Source organism: Rhamphochromis sp. 'chilingali' (assembly GCF_963969265.1).
Source record: "Rhamphochromis sp. 'chilingali' genome assembly, chromosome: 16".
In the NCBI taxonomy this organism is placed as follows: Eukaryota; Metazoa; Chordata; class Actinopteri; order Cichliformes; family Cichlidae; genus Rhamphochromis; species Rhamphochromis sp. 'chilingali'.
Window position 1 is genome coordinate 7,650,150 of NC_137943.1, and position 16,688 is coordinate 7,666,837.

The 16,688-nt window shown below is 45.7% G+C and overlaps 1 protein-coding gene across 3 annotated transcripts in view; it reads right to left on the minus strand.

Moving 5' to 3' along the window:
* Positions 1-15,250, minus strand: part of carmil3 (capping protein regulator and myosin 1 linker 3) — a 111,350-nt gene extending 96,100 nt beyond the window's left edge. For all 3 annotated transcript variants that reach the window (XM_080861729.1, XM_080861728.1, XM_080861727.1), the window contains exons 1-2: positions 15,018-15,250; positions 11,656-11,750 (exon numbers count right to left, since the gene is read on the minus strand). In XM_080861729.1, coding sequence (XP_080717855.1) covers positions 11,656-11,750; positions 15,018-15,075 — 153 coding nt within the window. In that variant the 5' untranslated portion in view covers positions 15,076-15,250. The remainder of the gene's footprint in view (positions 1-11,655; positions 11,751-15,017) is intronic.
* Between the last annotated feature and the right edge of the window lie 1,438 nt (positions 15,251-16,688).

Below are 16,688 nucleotides of genomic sequence, written 5' to 3' on the forward strand. Positions count from 1 at the left end.
ACTCATTCACACTTTCTCTCGTTCTCGTGGGAGGAGAGAAGGTCAGCAGTCACACTTCGTAGCGTCTCCGCCACAGGGTACCAACATGTGTTTATGATAATTGAAAGAAGACTCAGTCCTAATTACAGCTGAGCGCTCGCCACGCACCGTCAGACGGCGAATCTAGAAACTCCACGCTGACAATCTCACAGGGGGAAAAGCCATGAAAGGAAAATGACGGGTGATGCAGTGGTAATGTTTACCATTACACAAGCACATCGTGTGTTGGCGAGAGTGAAACAACGCTGTGAGCGCCGGCCGTCTCTTTTCCTCCTTTGTACTCGGCTTTCTTTCACAGTCCAACACACAGTTAGATTTTCTGTGCAACAAAGAGTCGTCTTCCAGGCCCAGTTTCACCACGTCAAGTTACATAATTCGCTGAGCATCTCTCGCTTTTGACTTTATTCACCACCGCACGCAATTTTTGCAGCATCAAAAGCAAGTGCTGCAGAATTGGCTCAGTTTTACCATCACTGGCCACAAACACACCGTCCTGTGGGCTCCATTTCTCTAAAACACAAACCACACACAATGGGGGAAATTAAAAAATAAAAAGAGACCTTGTTCTGCTTTCAGCGTACAGCGGGTTTGAAGTTGTAAATACCAAAAACGAGATTCTTTAATTTTTTTGCTTGGATTGCTGCACTTTCACTCTCTGCGCCTACATGTCAAAGATGCCACAGTCACATTCTCGGAAGGCCTTCAAAGATATTCTAGAGCAGGGGCGGGGAACTCCAGGCCTCAAGGGCCGGTGTCCTGCAGGTTTTAGATGTTTGATCCAACACAGCTTATTTAAATGGCTAAATGACCTCCTCAACATGTCTTGAAGTTCTCCAGAGGCCTGGTAATGAACTAATCATTTGATTCAGGTGTGTTGAGCCAGGGTGATAACCAAAACCTGCAGGACACCGATCCCTGAGGCCTGGAGTTTCCCATCCCTGTTCTAGAAAATGGTACTCAAACAAGATAGTGAAAATGGTTTTAGTACACAAGTAATAAAAAGGCAACATGTCAAAGCAGGGGTGGGCGGTATAAATGGTATATGGTATAAACGATATGAATTTGGCCAACGGTAGAGATTTTGACTATACCGCTCTTCCGCAATAGCGCATGTTGCTGCGCAAAATCATCGCAGCGGCTGCAAGCTAGCATGGAGCTTACACGTGGAGAGGAGGAGGAGGAGGTGCTCATAAAGAACACTGGTGCGACGTTAGTCATATGCACCTGATTTTGTCATGGTCCTGGGCCATGTGGGCCCAGTATTCTCAGTTCCTTGTATTTTTGTATTTCGTTCCTTATTTAGGTCATGTTTCCTGAGTTGTCCTGTTATGTTGTTCCTTATTTGACTTCCCCTTGTGACTCTTATCCCCTGTGTGCCCCTCTATGTATCTGTGAGCCCTCATCTCCCCTCGTGTTTCATTTCCATGTTTCCCCAGCCCACTATGCCCGTGCTCTCTCTCTCCTCCTGTTTGCACCTCTGTGTACTTCCTGTTTTACTTTGACAGTCTCCCGTCAGTGTTGTTTACTCCTGCCATGTCTTGTTATGTTTATCTGTGTCAGCTGTGTTCCCATGTGTGGCCACTGATCATCCCTCTTGTGTATTTAGTCTCTGTGTTTCAGGTAGTCTGTGTCGCGTCGTCTGTGTTTCCACCCTCTATGTTTCCATGCCTATTGCATTCTTAGTCATAGCTTTACCTTAGTTATTCCCAGTTTAGGTTTCTGTTTAGCCACGCTATCCCTGCTGTATTTGTATACCTTGTCATCAGCCACAATAAAAGGCTCGCTTTTGTTTAAAGTTCACTCCCGTCTGCTCACCTGTGTTCGCACCTGGGTCCACCATACACACCACCGCACGGTCTGTCACAGCGGACCGTGACAGTACGACGCGACCATGCCGGACCCAGCGACACAAGGACTGGAGATTGTCCGGACAGTGGAGTCGCTATGCGACAAGTGGCTGCACTGTTCCAGTGAGGAGGAACGGGAGGAGTTCGCCCGCCAGGTAGGGGTGTGCGTGTCTGTGTTCCCCTGGTTATGGGAGACGCTGCACCCCCTCGTCAGCGACCTTCTCGTCTCCGCTCTCCGACTCCGTCCGCAGCAGCAGCGGCCCGGTGGGCGTGCACCTTCACCAGAGCCGTGCCATCGCGCCGTTGCCCCGCCGCCTCATGAGCCAGTGGCGGTCAGAGTCGGAACGGTGAGGCTCACCACGGACACACCATTGGCTCACACTTCATCAGCTTCCGCACCTTCGCCACCGCCTGCCTGCACGGAGATGCCCGAGGCTGTTGACTTCGGTGAGGAGGAGCGGCAGCAGGTGTTGCGAGCGTATCGGGAGGATGAGCTACGCTGGAAGCCCTGGCTTATCTCCGAGGAGGAGCTTCCGCCAGCCGCCCCGCCTCGGACCGGCCGCCCGTCCTCGGACCGGCCGCCCGTCCTCGCTGCCTCGATCGGACTACTCTTCTCCCGCTTCCTTTCTGGCGCGGATGTGGTCGGAAGACGAGGAGCCAGTCGCCACAGAAAACCAAGTTCCATCCGCGTCCACTTCAAGACGGAAGCGGCGTTCACGTCGCCGTCGCTCATCGCTACGGCATGTCTCGCCCTCCACTGAGCGACACGAGGAGGCTGTGGAGGTAATGGATTTCGACCTCGAGGAGCGGCAGAGCGCCGCATGCGCGCAACTGGAGGAGGAGCTACGGGGGAAGCCAGGGCTCGCTCCTCACTACGGTGAGATTTTCCGCGGGACACGCCTGGCCTTTGGGGGCCCCCGGAGTTGCCAGGAGCTCCCGCCTGACGCTCCGCCAACACTCGCCTCCTCAGCCTCTGCGTCACCGCAGGAGGCTCCACTTTCCACGTTAACGGGGCCCACGGCCAAGAAAAAACGGCGTTCGCGTCGTCACCGCATCACCCGATGCTCGGAGGTGAGTGAACCTGTTCTGTCAAGCCAAGTTTCCTCTGAGCGGGCGGCATGTGAAGTAACTACAGACTTAGCCGGTGATATGGCTAGCAATGAGCTATTCACCAAGCCACAGGCTAGGGACAGTCCTTCTCAGCCGATCATGACTGCTTCACTCAATCCTGCAGGGACCACAAAATCTACACATAGACTGGAAGAGACTTCCACTGATTCTCAGGGTAATAGTGTGAGTAGTGGGGTGAAGGTGTTTCCTTTTGTGTCTTTTACCATGTCTGAGGTTCCATCCAAGTCTGAGCTATCTGTTTCTGAGCCTGACCTCAAGAACTGTGTTTTCTCACCTCCGGGGCCCTCTGAAGCCACAGTAAGCAAGGATATTGCAGAGTTGGCAAATCATGGATTAAAGTGTAACATGACTAGTGATCCTGTTTTCCCTGCTACTCTTGTGTTTAATGAACTGAAAACGGTGAACGCCGATCATGAACTCACTCTAACCTGTCAAGATGAAAACATAGATGCTGATCATGGTAACCTGGACTGTGTAACGTCACAATATGAATTCTGTCTTCCTGAAGGTCATACACAGGGTGATTCTGAACTGTTTTGCTCCAGCACCAGTACCTCCACTCAGGAGATGGAGGCTGAGATCAGGGTTAATGTGACACCGTTTTCTCCTGTCTCTGTGAACTCATCACTGGATAAGATTTTAGCCTCGAACAATGTTGTAACCACTCACTCTCAGCCTGAAGTGTCACCTGCTTCAGTTAATGGTTTACGTACCGTTTTGCCTGTATCTGTCTCTCCACTCAATATAGTCATCACTCTGACGCCACAGATCACTGCGGGTGCAGGTTCCAACAAACGCATCCATCCAACACACCACAGTCATGCTACCACGGTGACATTGGTTAGGTCCATACCTGTGTATTTACTGTTTTTTCAGGAGTTAGCTCCTGATGATCTAAGCCTTGTTTTTGTGGATCGAGTGGCAATTCTTGTTTTCCGTATGGTTGAACCAGCTCCTCTGAGCCGCACACTACCATCGGTTAAGTCCAACCAGCTTATGTTGGCCTCTCCTAGGATTACTGAGACTGGGCCAGTAACCTGCGAGCCACCTTGGACTGATGCAGACTCTGGGAACCTAATGATTGCTGGCTCTGAACTGGTGGTCCCTACCACTGTTCACTTCACGGTTTTTCATGCCAAGATGTTAAGCCCTATAGACTGTTTTCTACCTGTTTTCTCTCTCTCTGGGTTTGTGCCTCAGCAGCCTGTGTTTCCTCAGCTCCTAGTCCAGCCAGGGGCCTACATAACTGTTTGTCCTGCATCTGCTGTTGGACTCCCAGGTGTGCCTATCCGGCACCCTGCGGCGACACCACCGCTTCACGTCACGTTAGCTGGAGGGTCCGAGGGGCCCGTTCAGCCTCCTGTCTCCGCTGGAGGGTCCGAGGGGCCCGTTCAGCCTCCTGTCTCCGCTGGAGGGTCCGAGGGGCCCGTTCAGCCTCATGCCTCGTCAGCTGGAGGGCCCGAGGAGCCTGTCCAGCCGCCACCTGCGGCCGCCTCGTCGTCGCCTGGTCCTGCTTCAGCCTGTGCTTCGTCTGGTCCAGCTTCATCCGAGTCTTCGTCCTCGCCTGGTCCAGCCTCCGCCTGTGCTTCTGCTACGCCTGGTCCAGCCTGTGCTTCTGCTACGCCTGGGCCAGCCTCTGCTTCTGCTACGCCTGGGCCAGCCTCTGCTTCAGCGTCGCCTGGTCCTGTGCTCTCCAAGCCTCGGCCGGTACGCCTGACACTTGGGAGCCGCCGCTGCCTTCCGCGCGGCCGGCCCCCTGAACTGCTCCGTCTCCTTCGTCGCCGCCGCTGCCTTCCGCGCGGCCGGCCCCCTGAACTGCTCCGTCTCCTTCGTCGCCGCCGCTGCCTTCCGCGCGGTCGGCCCCCTGAACTGCTCCGTCGTCTCCTTCGCCGCCGCCGCTGCCTTCCGCACGGCCGGCCTCCGGACCGGCTCTGTCACCTGTGCCACCCGCCTGGTCGGCCCCCCCGACCGTGTGACCCGTGAACTCTTGTGCCTGTGGGCTCTGGGTCGGCCCCCTGAACTGTATTTGGACTGTGGTCATGTGCTCCTGTTTTCTGTTTGTTTTTGTTTCCCGTTCTGGTCCCTCCGTCCTGGTCCCCCGCCTCCCGCCCTGGGTGGGTTGTTTTCTGTTTTTGTTTTGTTTCTCGCGTTTGGGCTGTCGGGAGCCAGCCCTTTAGGGGGGGGTGATGTCATGGTCCTGGGCCATGTGGGCCCAGTATTCTCAGTTCCTTGTATTTTTGTATTTCGTTCCTTATTTAGGTCATGTTTCCTGAGTTGTCCTGTTATGTTGTTCCTTATTTGACTTCCCCTTGTGACTCTTATCCCCTGTGTGTCCCTCTATGTATCTGTGAGCCCTCATCTCCCCTCGTGTTTCATTTCCATGTTTCCCCAGCCTACTATGCCCGTGCTCTCTCTCTCCTCCTGTTTGCACCTCTGTGTACTTCCTGTTTTACTTTGACAGTCTCCCGTCAGTGTTGTTTACTCCTGCCATGTCTTGTTATGTTTATCTGTGTCAGCTGTGTTCCCATGTGTGGCCACTTCCCCTGATCATCCCTCTTGTGTATTTAGTCTCTGTGTTTCAGGTAGTCTGTGTCGCGTCGTCTGTGTTTCCACCCTCTATGTTTCCATGCCCGGTCTATTGCATTCTTAGTCATAGCTTTACCTTAGTTATTCCCAGTTTAGGTTTCTGTTTAGCCACGCTATCCCTGCTGTATTTGTATACCTTGTCATCAGCCACAATAAAAGGCTCGCTTTTGTTTAAAGTTCACTCCCGTCTGCTCACCTGTGTTCGCACCTGGGTCCACCATACACACCACCGCACGGTCTGTCACAGCGGACCGTGACAGATTTGGGTTTAAGCATTCAGATGTTAAGCAGAAAATATCATCTGCAAATTATGCCGGGCAACAGTAATAGCGAAGAGACGAAGCACGTTTTGAATATGAGGAACGCGCCCTCCACAAACGCCCAGTCAGTCAAGTGGAAAGAAAAAAGGCGGCCCTACACACTAGCAGACTCATCTTTTCCAAAGGCACATTTTGCACTTTATCTTCAACAACTTTTTACTTGTATTTTTTTCATTCAAAAATGTTTACAGACTTATCTTCATTTTTATTTGCTATTTAAGAATTTTGTGTTACATTGTTTGGAAAAAGATCTGTTACATCTTAAAAATTATTTGAAAAGTTTTGCACAATAAATGTTATTAAAATGGCATTCTATACTGTTCAGTCATTTTGACATCTATATATATATGTACAGAAGAAAAGAATATATCACAATATATATCGTTACCGCACATGCTTCAAATTACACCGCAATATGGATTTTAGGGCATATTGCCCAGCCCTACGTCAAAGCACTTCCTCTTACATATCCATATAACCTGTCTCAAGATTACAGAAGCATATATAACCAGGTCATGGGTACACATCCCCAGCCCAGGAGCACCCATTTAATCTCAACACAGTATAGCAAAACACTCACTGCAAGCACAAAAGTTCAGCTACTTAAAGAAAAAAACAACAACAACAGATTTTGTCCCCAACCCTGAGAAGAGACCTCACAGAGGTGTGCTGACCTTTCATAGTGGAATCACTATGAAAGCCTTAAAAGGATACTCCTGTAATATGTTGCAGCCTCATAACGTGGCAGGACTCACAAAAGGCACACTGAACAAAAGCTGTCAGAATAAATGCATATTAGGCTAATGGATTAAACTAAGAAAAAAAAAGCACCTCCATTTACTATAATGCTACTAACAGTCTGTCTCCATATGATAATCTATCTCTGGATATCCCCATATTTTTCATGCTTCCTGTCAATGTAAGGCAGGCTTGCAAAATATGAAGTCTTTGTTTAATGTAAGAAGACCCAATGACATTACCTTGAATGGCATTAAAGGAGCCACAGAAGACGCAAGAAGAATTCTAAACATGCAGACTTGGTTTTGCAACTCCTCATTTACCTTATGGGTCTGGACAAGTCAGTAAAACCCAAGTCAATGATGGAGCCTTCACCGGTCTAGGCACTGAGGAACAGAAGCAATTGTGCAACTGCAAAGTAATAAAATTTAATAATTTAACAGGCACACAGCAAAACTATCAAAAACGCTTATTCATGAAGATGTTAAAAACCCATAGGAGTATGCGAAAAATAAAAACTTAAAGGAGGAAAAAAATAAATACAACAACAGACTGGGAGGCTTGCTTTCCATTTTAATCAACTGCTAATGACATGCAGCAGTATCGTCCCGTAAAGCCAACAGAGGTTAAAAAATGGCCGCCAGTAGTTCTTTTAAAATTTAACTGCTGTATCATGGCATCCTGTCTTTGCTTTGTCCCTAACAAAGTACTGTTAAAAAGGAAATATCAGAAGGCTGGATATGCTCTGTCACGCTAGCTTCACTTACAAGAAACACGCTAATGATCCAGTTATGTTACGACCATCTGAGGAATGTCGCCAAGATATGCTCAGTAATGATTTTTGATGGCACAAACTATCACTCATCCTTTTATTTCCCTCGCTGCTGGATTATTGTGATGGTCTCTAAACCAGTATAAATCAAAAATCAATTATTAGACTCCAAACCAAGAACAATAAACACAATGCCAATTTCAATCACGCTTCATTGGCTGTCTTATTGTTATAGGATTATCTTAAAGGTTTTACTTTAAAGATTTTCATGGACTGATCATAGGATATAAAGTCAAACACTTTCAGAAGAGCGACTACTTGGCTGCTGTTCCATACAGTAGACGCAGTATTTGGCTCCAGTTTGTGGTAAAGTTTACTTATTCAAGGAGTATACACACACACACACTCACACACGCACACACACACAAACACAAACAACTACTCTGATTTAGCAGGATCTACAAATTACTGGAGATGTCTGTTATTATTAATAGGTCTGTAATTCTTTAAAATAAATATAATCAGTATTTACTACTGTAAATAATTATGTATGTATTTTTTTTCAATGTATTAGTATTGTTATGCACTAGTTTGGCAAATATTTTCTGTTGTACATTTATCAAAATTATATCTTTTGACATTTTAATTAATTTTTTTTGAAAAATGACTAATCAGTTACAAGTTGCTAATTTGTAATTAGTAACTAATCAGGAAAATCCATGCTGGCACGGTTTTGGTAATCATGATTAGTTATTTCTCAGTTTTTGCATGTTGTTGGTAGTCCAGGAAAAGAAGAAGAATGGGCTCTACTCTCAGAGGTGACGGAGGCAGAAATCTAGAACAAATAGAAAACACAGAATTTACCAAATCTGTCAAAGCCCCCAAAGCACCCGAGTATGTGCACATGTTTCATACACTGCATTAAGATAAAACTGACACAAATGCACCACCACAGCCCACGAGCTACGTTTAAATTCTTCCTCTGTTTTTAATGGCATATCCACCTACACACCCAACCACAAAACACCTTATTGATTACAGGAAAATTACATGAACCATTTGTCTGACCAACAGCAACTGTTTGTAGTTCTATATAGTTCTACGAATAGGGTTTGTATATTGTAAGAATTACTGCAAGAATTTTTTAAAGAACTGTGTCTTTCACTTTTTTCATCTCTGTCAATTTAGTTTAGTTTTGTACCGCTTGAAGAAAGGGCTGCCCAAAACAACACATCATCATCACTATAAGAACATGAATGAAGTGCAATAAATAAAAAAAACTAATTTTAGCTACGCACAGCTTGGGTTCGATCTAACAAACAAACAAGTAAGACTTCCCTCTCTATGAAAAGACGTGATTTGCCAAACCTTACCCATCACATCATCAAAAGCACTGAAAACAAAGCCAAGAAGATTTGCACAAGCCTTCACAGACTGCCTGAGCTACAATATGCTGAAAGGTTAAAATGGAATTTTCACCCAATGATGCCAAAAAAAATATTGTGCACCACAGCTACATCCATATTGCTGAAGGTACACTTTTACTGCAAACTAGCATTTCTACTGCTTGTTAGAGAAATAAAATAAATAAAACAAAAAAGTAGAATTAGAAATATAAATATAAATACTCACTTGGTACTAGAAGTCTCCAAGAGCAAGAAATGGCACGTGTGGCTAGGTTTTTGGGCTTTTTTGTAATTGCTTTGTTCAGTGTGGGTCCATTAAAGGGCAAATGATTTTCAGTTCTGAATGATTTATGTTCAATAAAGCTACTTTGAAAGTGATTGCTAACCATAAATCATTACATATTCTACTAATTTCATCACAAGCAGCCCTGCTGCGCACATCCTCCACACCGGCAAACCCACAGAGCACACAGGCACAATCGAATCATTAAACACAGTAGCTTAAACTTGACCTCAAACCTCAGTTCTACAAGAGCCCCATGAATGGGACCTCCACGCAACCGTGCAGCTTAAGTGGGAATAAGCACCCAAGTGTGTTCAGGACTGTCAAACAGTGGCACTTTCAGCCAGTAATAGGCCCGTTATTAGGTGGGAGTGAAGAAACCGCAGAGTCAACAGAGGATAAAACAGAGCGACCAATCAGGGTAAATAAGTGGCGGAAGAACCAAATCGGCAACTGGGGCATCATAACACATCAGAGATTCCTTCCCCCCCTCTCTCCTTCCTTCATTCCCTTTGCTCCATTGGCATGCTCTCCCCTCCTCTTCCAGCAACACCCGCCCACTCCTCCCTTCCCTCCTTCCATATCGCTCTCTCCCCCACTCAGCCTTTGAAGATGCTTTGTTTTCAGAGTTGCCTCTAATCTTCAAATAGGGTGATCTAATAATGGCTGTAAGAGTGTGTGTGTGTATGCGAGCAAGTTTGGATGCACTGAGCAGTGCGAGTGTGCATTAATACCTCCTGCACATGTATGCAAAATGCACACACAAGGGTAAATGTGCATGTGCGTGTCTGAGCATAGCCAATGATGGAATCGTGCATGTTGATGCTCCCCAACGCAGTGCCCTCGGTGCTGTTTAGATGTCACGCTGGGCCTGTGTCTGTCTGAGATGGGTGGTGGGGGAGACAACCCTGTGTGTGCCTGTGTGTAAGTGTGTGTCACAGCATGATGGCTGGTACAGTCAACACACACAGACAGTTGGATACCAGCAGTCTCTGGAGGCAAAGAAGGGCACGAAAAAAAAAAGACAGAGAGAGCAAATGTAGAACAAAGACTTGAATGTAATGTAAATACAGAGTTGATGTTTTAAACTCTCTTCCTGTGAACCGAACAAACCAGGGGAATCGAGATGGAAGCTGTGGTTTTCTTTTCTTCTCCAGGACAAAATTCAAGCTCTGCATCTGACAGCAATCCTAGAATGCGCCACTTTCTGACCTCCATGTATGATACTTTCAAGCATGAATATTATGTGCATAATACCCAGAGAGACTGAAAAAAGTCAATTTACAAACTATTCGCCCTTCTTACATCCAAACAAATGTATCCATTAGAGTGAAAAGATTGCCTTTTAGGAAGGGGGGAGACCTTGACAACGAGCTAGAACGAATACATATATAGCTGCATCCAACATCCTTTCCCTTGAAAGAATTTGGAGCAGTTGCAGAGGCAGCAGCAGCCAAAGCCCATTTGGATAGTAAGAGAAAAAAAAACTCTCGTAAGGCAAAGACCTAATTGAATTGCTTCTGATGGAAAGAGAAGCTCAATACCCTTTTACAGGTTTGAGTAAAGATGGAGGGACGAGTGGAAGGGCATAAAAGTGGAGAGATGGAGAGAAAGCGAGAGGCGATCAGCGTGGCGGTGGGGGGGGGGGGGGGGGGGTGATGACAGGGAGGAGAATAATCAAGATGGACAGACAAGGAGGGAGGGAAGGAGGAGGGAGGGAGGAGGGATGGGAAACAAAGAGAGGATGACAAAAATAGAGGGGGGTGTGGTAATGATGGAGATAGGTGGAGGCAAGGCAGAGACAGGGGGAAAAGAAATAATAGGAGGGACGGAAAACTGAGAGAAGTCCTGGTTAATAGTTTGGATTCTCACATCAGCTCATCCCTTTCTTGTTGCCTTTAAAGGAGGAAACAAGCTCGCTCTTAGCAACACAGTATGAGTAACTGATCGGGCACCAATGTGCCTGACTAACTGACAGTCTCTCAATAACAGCACTGGCCTTGGTTCCTTGAACACATCACAGACAACCTACACTCCCTCTGGCATGCAGTCCCACACAAACACACGAGGCTCCTTCAATAACAAACAAAACAAAAACAAAGCAATAAACCAGGACCCTGTATGTACACAACATCAGGCTTCCACACATGCACACACCACACTCTCGCCTGCGGCATTAAGGCCATCCTGCCACATCTAATAAACTCTGAGGATGGATTCAGTGGGACACGGCATGGTGTCCACTTTGCTCTGCTTAGACAGCATCTGTCTTAAGCCTAATTTTCAACGCGTCTGTTGTGTGGCTCAGGAAGTACAATCTGCGACTTCTTACGGCCCTTTCAATTTGTTGCAATTAAGCTCTATTGATTTCCATTTTGACTTTAACGAGCCAGCGTCACTAAGTCGCACATTTAAAGCCTCGCACGGAAAGATTCTTTAATTTTATTAGCAGCTCTCTCGGGTCACCGGTGTGAACACAAGAATGAAGTGGGGGGAGGTGCTGGGGTGGAGTGCGGGTATCGGCGTCTCTCACCAGAATCCTGTCCTCTGACTTGCCGCTCCTCATGTCCTGCTTGACGGCTCGCACAAACTTAATGGCTTGTTTGTCCAGCACCTTTCTGATGCTCTCTGGAAAGAAGGCAGAGAGGGAAAGACAAGGATAAAAAAAAGGAGCACTGATTACATAATGTAAACACATTACAGAAAAAAGGTTACAGTCCTGAGATGCTCTGAGAAATGCTTTGAAAGGCTTTCAAGAGGGTAAATCGGTAAATTAGAACATAAAGCATGATGAAAAATGGAAAGAAAAAAACGGAATAAGAATGAGATGCACCAGTTTTCTTTCCAAATACTGATTCTGAGTATCCATTCAATATAAGGGCTCTTGTTCTTCACTGTCTGAAATGCACTGATCGGGCCACTCCTGCATATCAAAGTAACATGAGGGTGACAAAAGTCAGTAGAGGGCTTCAGCTGTTAAAATGCTGTCTAAAGGTTTAGAGTGAATACTAACTTCTAGTAACTGATAAATAAAACAATACTGTGCACAAGAGGCTGCTGTCATACCCAGCCCAGAAGGGAAGTGGAATCACTAAACTGCAGTGACTCAAAGGCAACTTTTAATGTGAATTGTGATAATACAGCACCTCCTTAATACAGCGCATCAGACTGAGGAACATCTTTGGAAGAAAATAAATATAGACTAAAGTATACAATCAACCAGCAGTTATTTAAGTTGCTTTAGTCTGCGAGCCACTTTGCAACCCGCCACAAGCCCAACTCCTTTTTTTGTGCTGTATGTGTCTTGATCAGCGTCAATCAATTACTCAATCTCTTCTATGCAGAGGTGTTGCCGCTGTTGTTCCCGCCTCCTACTTTTCTTAGGCACATGGAAAAGCAGCGAGGTCCCAAACTACAGTCATGCCACACTATACATATATAAATTACTGCAGATGGCAATAATCTTCTTTTGACTACAGAGGTCTTGGCTGGAATGTGATTAAATCATGCTCCATGCTAAACCCGCTTAATAAAGTTCAGTATCAGTGCTGATGCCAATTCAGCACATTAAAGCTTGATCCCTAATTAACCCTTCGATGTCCAAGCACCCCAGCTATCAGGTGGTGGGGGGTTAAAACCTTTTTCATGTGTTGGTTAAAGTATTTAGGTTTCTCTTCTTTGCCAAGTCTTGAAATAAAAAGTTTCAGAATCTAAAAACCAGCTGAAATATGTGGTCATCATCAGCAGATAATGCCTCATTTGCCTCGTGTTAAGATTGAAGTCTTGTTTTTATGCAAATAAGTAAAAGAGGCTGATGAAGATCACGTGAGAGCTAAAACACTTCAAGTGATTTTGTCCAACAACTAAAAGTAAAGTGCATAGTAGTTGTGCATTTATGAAGAGGGTAAACTGGATATTTTTCAGCAACTGATGAGACAAACAAGCAGTCTTTACATGACACCTTGTTTGGGTTTTTCTTGTCATCATTTTGATGTATGGTGATGAACATGACAGACTTTGGATTTAGGACACCAACAGGTGACATATTTTTGGAAATAGTCCCAGTGCTTCTTCTGTCTCAGAGCTTTTTAAAAGCTCTAAAGATATAGTTATCAATCAAAAAATATGTTCACATCCCAGCTAAATCCCCACGACCATCACGTCTTGTGTCTGAGGTGGATTATTCCTTAAAAGACAGCCGCACAGGGGCGAACAGTCACAGAGAAAAGAAGACAGCTTCAAAGACGCCAACATGAGGACAGGCAGACACATATGCAACTCCTAGCTGAAGAGGACTCATAACTGGACTATTTTTAGCCTCAGAGAAGAAAAAAGCAGCCCGGCTCTTCTCAACGGAACCAAACACACAATTCAGAGCTGCGGTCTTTAGGGACTTCTACCCCACCATGCCAGGCAGGCGACCCTGTGAAGCTCACTGAACCGCACCAGAGGCCTCTGCCAATTACATCCCCCCCCCCCCCCCCCCAAACAACAACCAACATCAAAATAACATCAGCCTATAGCCTCAGTGTGGAACCACGCACATATGCCTACAAGCTGTGATATGTTCACAGCACACATCTCAAATGGGGCCATCCGTGCTAAATATGCACTCATGGAGCCCAGCAGATGGAGATACAGCGAGTCATGCTGTGTCACGACGCTCCACTCACAGTCTCCCAACTTTCCCACTGTATCAACCACACACACACACACGCACACACAATTCTCACAGTCCCCATCCGGCAACAACCATGAAGTTGGCTCTCACGCTTGACTGAGCAGCGGCAGATGCCAGCAGGATGAGACAGGGATGGGATTGAGAGGGGGGGCACACTCAGGTAGATCGAAAGAAGGATCAGCTGAAGACAACCAGAGAGTTATTGACATTAAGCTGGGTAAGACCCAATCGCTTAAACCTTTTAACGCACTATCCAGAACCCCCCAAGGCCTGCCGGTGTGACCTCAGCATCTGTTCCCTAAAAAAGGGGCAAGGTGCGGTGGAGATGAAAAACCAGCATGGGTCAGTCCCCCTTTCCACCGTCAGTTCCCTCTAATACACCCTGCCTTTTCTGGCAGTTTGATGGATGTGCTCACTCACCTTCCCCAAGCCTCAGGAACCCCATCTCCCCCACCCCTCCCCATCTGGTCCTCCACTAGCAGGTGTGTTAATGGCCTAATACCGCCTGCCTCTTACAACCAGGCCACACAGAAGGTGCTTGACCAGGTTGAGCTGGTAAACAGCGGGACTTAACTCCATCAGGATAATTAGCGGTGAGAGACACCCTTCATCAACACTCTACCATCCAAACATGGTGTGTTCGTGTGTCCTGTGCTGTCCGATCTCTTCAGCGGGAGACACAGGCTCAGGCTTCCAGCTGTACCCATGCTGCACGAAAAGCGCTTGCAGTCACACAATAACTCCCACGCACACACGTGCAGCGAGAAAAGAAAGCCATTAAAAAAAAAAAACTCCTAATGAATGCACAACAAAGCCATGACGCGCTCACACGCACCGCAGCACTTGAAAATAACTCTGACAGCACTACTGGACCCGTGCGCACGATAAATTTCACCGCGGATCTTTATAACAAATCAATCCCAAAGTGAAGACTCCTGCACTGAGATCGCTAGGATTAGTCCTCACAAGCCCGAACAGCCATTAACTGTGGTTTTGCCTTGGGGAGGCATATCCTGCGTTTCCCTGCGGTGATAACTCCTTTCAAATCAAACGCAGTGGAAAGAGGTTGTTTAAAGAGCAGCTGAGTAAAAGAAAACTACCCGTACGCGTCCCGAGAGCTGCTCTCATCCATCCTCTCGCGTTCTCGGGAGTGCTCGAAGCGGTGTTAAAAACACACTTTTCCCCGAAAAAGTCATCCCGGGTCGGGAGCTCACCTGTGATTTCCCTGTTGACGTTGGCAAAGCCCGCCGCTGTAGTCTCCTTTGAGGCCATGGTGCGCTCCTCCCGCCTGTCCGGCCCCCTTCTCCTTCCTCTCCTCTCTCAGATGTCTCTTTAGGCAATCGCTGTCCACTTCTTCCCCCCTTCTTCTTCTTTTTCTTCTTTCAGCGCCTGCAGGTGCTCCAGGCGCAGCAACAGTCCGCACAGTGTGGTGAGAAGCGATGCCGCGGTGCGCAGTGGCAAACCCGAGGAGCGCCTCCGACTTCAGCACTCAGACAAGAGAGAGAGAGAGAGAGAGAGAGAAAGGGGGGAGAGAGAGAGGTTTGAGATACTCTTCATCATCTTTAGGTCACCATCATTTGTTTGAAATAGCAGATGTACCATAAAAAATAGACAAAGGAAAGAGTCCTATTGTTAAATTGCAGAGATTCTAGGCTTCCAGGCGTCCTAATAATTTACATGTTTTAAACTGTAATAACTACACTTTTCATATATTTTTAATTGATTGATTCTTACATTCAAAGGTAATCACTTGCTGATAAATCATGATTTTGGCTAAAAACAATAACAATAGAACACTTTCTAGTCAAATCTTCAAATGTCTTTGCTGGGAAACAAAGTGAGACGGTTTTACCTTGTTTTAAGCGACAGAATCTTTGATGTGCTGTTTAGACAAAATTACTATAACAGGAATTTAGATTTGATCATTTGATTGGAAAGAAATACCATATAGAAAACTAAGTGTGGAAACAATCAGGGTGGATTTTCAGGCTTAAATACAACCCTGAGCTCGCATGAAAAGTGGCACTGTACAGGAGTTCCTATATGTTTTGGCAAAACAAGTATGCACTGCTATGTACTCTATACATAAGGAGGAGTCCTAATAGTGAAAGAAAAAACCTGTTTTAGCATCAAATCATGCATAAAATATCTAAAGCTAAAGTGTTCATTGTGCAGAATCATATGTATTATAATAATGGGTCAGGTATGGATTCGTGAATTGTATAAACCTTATCTGTTAAATATTGTAGCAGGAAATTATTTTAATTATAGTACTGGTTATTTATATACAGTGTAATATATAAGTAAATATAAAAATCTTCAGAAGAATACATAAGAAAGTAGCCTAATACAGTCAAAGTAAATTTAAAATTGACTTCAGTAAAGTACTTAAATAAATGTTAGCATACATTTAACCACCGTTTCTAGCTATATGCTCTTGTAATAGCCAATGACTGTAGAAAACAGTCTACAGTAATTGGTAATAGCATATATTAGCAACTGCAAGCTACTGTGAAATTAACTAGTCCATTGGCAGTAGTTGAGGGAGGAGGGAGCTTTGTTTTCATTCTACTAAAAACTAAAAACATTTTTTTTTAACATATATCAAAAATATTTTCAAAGTTGAACTTTTTCAAAACGTTTCCGGCCATAATTTTCATCAGCGTCTTAGCATGCTCACCAAATTAACTAGCTAGCCTTAGCTACAAATAATAATTCAGAACTTTTCCTAGCCACTACTTTGGCCTAATAATTTACATGTTTTACACTGCAATAACTACAGTGTTTCATATATTTTTGATCTGCCGATTATTAATTCATGCAAACGGTAATCACTTGTTAATGAATCATGATTTTGTTTTCATATAAGCCTATAAATACTAGCC